Source organism: Limulus polyphemus, unplaced genomic scaffold (genome assembly GCF_000517525.1).
Source record: "Limulus polyphemus unplaced genomic scaffold, Limulus_polyphemus-2.1.2 Scaffold10656, whole genome shotgun sequence".
NCBI lineage: Eukaryota > Metazoa > Arthropoda > Merostomata > Xiphosura > Limulidae > Limulus > Limulus polyphemus.
In genome coordinates this window covers 12,536-17,670 of record NW_013676266.1, presented here as the reverse complement: position 1 = coordinate 17,670, position 5,135 = coordinate 12,536, and the positions used below count along the sequence as shown (strand labels likewise).

General features: G+C 34.3%; 1 protein-coding gene across 1 annotated transcript; it reads left to right on the top strand.

Moving 5' to 3' along the window:
- Positions 1-2,011: 2,011 nt before the first annotated feature.
- LOC111083677 lies at positions 2,012-4,672 on the top strand. The gene is made up of 2 exons (XM_022380330.1): positions 2,012-2,097; positions 3,647-4,672. The coding sequence occupies exons 1-2, from the start codon at positions 2,083-2,085 to the stop codon at positions 4,361-4,363; spliced, it is 732 nt and encodes a 243-aa protein (XP_022236038.1). The 5' UTR covers positions 2,012-2,082; the 3' UTR covers positions 4,364-4,672.
- Positions 4,673-5,135: the final 463 nt, after the last annotated feature.

Sequence of the window (5,135 nt, the reverse complement as noted above, 5' to 3'; positions counted from 1 at the left end):
ACTTTAGAATTACAGAAGTATCTATCAAGCCCAATTCTTCATCTTGTACTGTTACTTAACATTTACAGAAGTATCTATCAAACCCAATTCTTCATCTTGTACTGTTACTTAACATTTACAGAAGTATCTATCAAACCCAATTCTTCATCTTGTACTGTTACTTAACATTTACAGAAGCATCTATCAAACCCAATTTTTCATCTTCTACTGGTACTTAGGATTTAAAGAGGTATCCATCAAACCCAATTCTTCATCTTGTACTGGTACTTTAGAATTACAGAAGTATCTATCAAGCCCATTTTTTGATCTTGTACTGGTACTTAGGATTTAAAAAATTATCTATCAAAGCTAATTTTTCATCTTGTACTGGTACTTACGATTTACAGAAGTGTCTATCATTCCCAGTTTTTCATCCTATACTGGTACTTTCGATTTACAGAGGTATATGTGAAACCCAATTCTTCATCTTGTGGTGCTACTCAGAATTTAAAGAAGTATCTATAAAACCCAAGTTTCGTCCATTACTGGTACTTAGGATTTAAGAAGTATCTATCAAACCGAATTCTTCATCTACTGGTTCTTAGGATTTACAGAAGAATCTATCAAACCCAATTTTTGATCTTGTACTGGTACTTAGAATTTAAAGTAGTATCTATCCAATCCAATTCTTCTTCTTCTACTGGTACTTACGACTTACAGAAGAATCCATCAAACCCAATTCTTCATCTTCTACTGGTACTGACGATTTAAAGAAGTATCTATCAAACCACATTTTTCATCTTGTACTTGTAATTACGATTTACACGAGTGTCTATCCAAATTAATACTTCATTTCGTACTGGTACTTAGAAGTTAAAGTAGTATCTATTAAACCCAATTCTTCATATTGTACTGGTACGTGGAATTTGAAGAAGTATCTATTAAACCCAATTCTTCAACTTGTACTGATACTCAATTTTTCATCGTGTATCGGTACTCAGAAGTATCTATTGACGTTATAGTACTTATTTCAATAGTCATTTACTTTCCAAGTTTTAGTCCTACTCGAGCTGGAAGAATTTGCTAGAATCGTTAATTTTCATAATAATATATTTCTGTACTCAACTTTCTATCAAAACGAAGACAACGTACGTAGATATTTGATTTAAGAAAAGGCTTTTTTGAACTTTATGTGGTTAATGTTTCTTGAAATAATAGAAAAACAGATACAAAGATGATTCAACCAGAATAGGAATGTTGGTCTATTATTTCTTGCTTCAGACTTATCTTATGTCTTATTTATTGGAAATGTGAACAATTTACAGACAAAACTGTCTGGGTCACAAATGGCGGCACAAGGAAATAACATAGAATTCTAAAGCAATTTTTTGATTATTTAGGTAAAGCAGAAATAAAAAACTGGAAAAATCACTTTGGGAGGTAAAACGTTTTTCTGAAAATTAATGTAACGTGTAAAGTTTGTACCAATGTTTTGAGGCTTCGTTTACCGAACCAGGACCTACTGACCTGGAGAATCCAATGTAGTTTTAGGGAACGATTATGAATGTTCCTTAAAGGAGAAGACACCGCCCAGTAAAATTACAGCCTCACCTAGTTCATTAAGGTGGTATAATATGTTGATTTAGCAAAACATTTGAAATATATGAAAAACTGCAGTTAGTTTTATCATAATGTTAAGTTCTAAAAAATACGCTTTCAAAGTTTCGCTGAAAGTTTATAAACATAAATATAACATTGTTTCCTAAGTCTGTGATAATATATACATTTTCTTCCCTATGTTCTCTAATTAGAACAAAATATCCCACATTAAACCTTAGAGCCTTAAGGTAAGCCCCAGAATACACTTATAAAAATATTGCAGGTTGTCGTCCCCTAGTGTCCTTGTTTTTAAAGTGTATCACACATGTTTAACCACCCCAGGCACCTAACGGTCAGAAAGAGAAAGTTATGAAGACGGGCCGGTCAGTTAATGACGTCACCGAAACCAAACCTTTATTTAAAAGGGCATTTGCTGAATTCCTGAACTACCATTTGTTGTTCGAATCGTGTTCACGTCTTTCCGTTTTCTAATCGAACTTCAAGATGACAGGAGCATGTGTAAGTAAATAGATATGCGATCACTATATCGTGAATTTTAATTGTAAGGAGTGCAGGTATTTTTTGTTTATTTGTTTTCAAACGTTTTGAAGACTTTCATGTAAATCCAGTTCTTTCGGACGTGCACAAAATGTTGTTCTTGTGGTTAATGAATAAGATATTTTGACTTGCACAAAATGTTGTTCTTGTGGTTAATGAATAACATATTTTGACTTGCACAAAATGTTGTTCTTGTGGTTAATGAATAACATGTTTTGACTTGCACAAAATGTTGTTCTTGTGGTTAATGAATAACATGTTTTGACTTGCACAAATGTTGTTCTTGTGGTTAATGAATAACATGTTTTGACTTGCACAAAATGTTGTTCTTGTGGTTAACGAATAACATATTTTGCATTTGAATTTTGTTATAAAACCTAAGCATATTAGACGTAGAAATGTTTGAGTTTTCGTTTTAAACTGTTGTTCCATATATTGAGATTATTGGAAATTGTAATTTGAGGCTTTAATTCGTCTGATCACTCCTTCTTAACAATCTGTCGGAATCGATTTTCAACCTGTCCTCCTGAAGCCTATTGGTCACACATATGTCCAACATCAAATCTAAAACATTCGTCTGATCACTCCTTAACAATCTGTCGGAATCGATTTTCAACCTGTCCTCCTGAAGCCTATTGGTCAAACATACGTCCAACATCAAATCTAAAACATTCGTCTGATCACTCCTTCTTAACAATCTGTCGGAATCGATTTTCAACCTGACCTCCTGAAGCCTATTGGTCACACATACGTCCAACATCAAATCTAAAACATTCGTCTGATCACTCCTTTTTAACAATCTGTCGGAATCGATTTTCAACCTGACCTCCTGAAGCCTATTGGTCACACATACGTCCAACATAAAATCTAAAACTGAACTGATAAAAAATTCATATTTTATGTATTTGAAAACTGGAAACAAATTTGCTCAGGACTTTAATCCTATTGCTTAAGAAGTTAATTTCAAAATAAAACGTTTACCACACAGTGGAGACACGTTTGATTTGACGGAAACTTTTCTAATCGGATTTTATGAAAAGACAAATTATAAATAGGTTTTTCTTATCACAGACGAAATGTTTAACTAGAATGGAAAATGTTCAAATCTGATTTTAGAAAAAGGCAAATTTTAAGCTTTTTTTTTTTTGTTGTTACAGAATAAATATTTGATTGGATGAAGACTATCGTAAACAGTTTTTCGGAAGAGGCAAATTTTAAATATATTCTCTTGTTACAGGAAAAATATTTGATTGGGTGGAAACTCTTGTAATCGGATTTTAGGATAAAAGAATTTTTAAGCAGAGCTTCTTGTTAAATAAGAAACATTTGATTGGATATAAACTCCTGTGATCAGAACTTAGGAAGAGGAAAATATTCAGCAGACTATTATCTAAAACATGCAAGCAGAGGATTGCTGTCCACTAGAGAATAACTCTTTTTTTGGAATAGATTGTTGCCCACTAGAGAATAACTCTTTTTGGAATTAAATTATTTTCATTTTACATTACAGGGCTGTGTCGTCTTTTTCTTTTTATTGGCCTGTGTCGTGGCCTCTGACCTCTATGGTGATCAAGGCGGTTTCGTCTCCAGCTACGGTTACGGCAAGCCTTTCGCTACGGAATACGCTCGTACTAAAGTGATCAGCGTGGAAAAGAAAACAGGAACCGAAGATGGTGATGCAGTAAACTACCACGTGGCGCCACCTCCTAAAGTCTCCAGCTATTCTGGTGGGTACAGTACAGGGTTCCACTCGTCCTACGGCACCAGTACACCCAGGAAATACTCAACCAGCTTCGCATACAGCCACCCTGGTCCTAACACACATACACCCATTCATCAAGGATACGCTCGTTCCAAAGTTGTCACCGTGGAGAAAACTCTCGGAACGGGAGACGCTAAACCCGTAGACTACCACGTGTCGCCACCTCCTAAAGTCTCCAGCTACTCTGATGGATACACAACAAGATTTCACTCGTCCTACGGCACCAGTGTTCCTCACCGAACCTATGGAGGAACCTACGCACAAGTTCCCCAAGCATATGGCAGCACTTTTGTATCCAGCACTCCTTTCGGAGCCCACGCTGGATCTTATGGCTTGTCGTACAAAAAACACACACCGTCCATTACACGTCCAGTTGTGAGCAGCGTTCAGCATAACATCGGAAGCTTTGTGGCCGACACCTTGAAGAGCACATACCCAAGCCGTGATTCTTTTCTAAAGCTGTAAATCAAAGAAATTCAAAAGCATTTCGTTGCTTGTTAGTTTTTGTTGTTGTTTTTTTTGAGTTATTGAAACTACTCCGCACCTTTGATTGCGAGATGTATTACACATCTTGCTAATGTTGCTTTAATCCCACGAAATAAAATGCAAAAATATTAGCTTTAAAAAATAAAGTTAAACTTCTGAATGGTCATGTTCGTGAACATAAATATGACTCAATTTTTCAGTACATAAACTATATATTTTGATTAATAACTCAATAAATTATTCGTTAAGAAGACAAAGTGTAAAATGTGATGATAATTAAAGAACTTTACTAAATTTCATCTATTTAGCCGGATTTTAAAACTAAACGTTATTGGATAAAAAAAAAGAAATAAATTTAGAAGGTGTCTTTAAAGACTGTTCAATTTAACACATTTTGATGAGTGTAATAACTTTACTGTTATAATAACGTTAGTATTATTATAAATCTTGTGAAAAATAAATAGGAAGAACTACTTTCCTATTAAAACCACATTGATTTGGTTGAAACTAATAATATCTTAGGCCTATATACACGAGTCTCGTTTCCACTAATCGATTAAAGGGTTACATATACAGTGCTTCCAGGAAGCCTTTCCCATCAATAAGATTGTAGGATTACACAAATTAATACACTTTAAACATCTGCTGTTTAAATATGAATATGAACATGAAAATAGTGCCAGTTATGTTCTCGTTTTGCGAAAATGCGAAAAAAGGTGCTAGTTATGGTTATTAAGAACGATTTTTACTC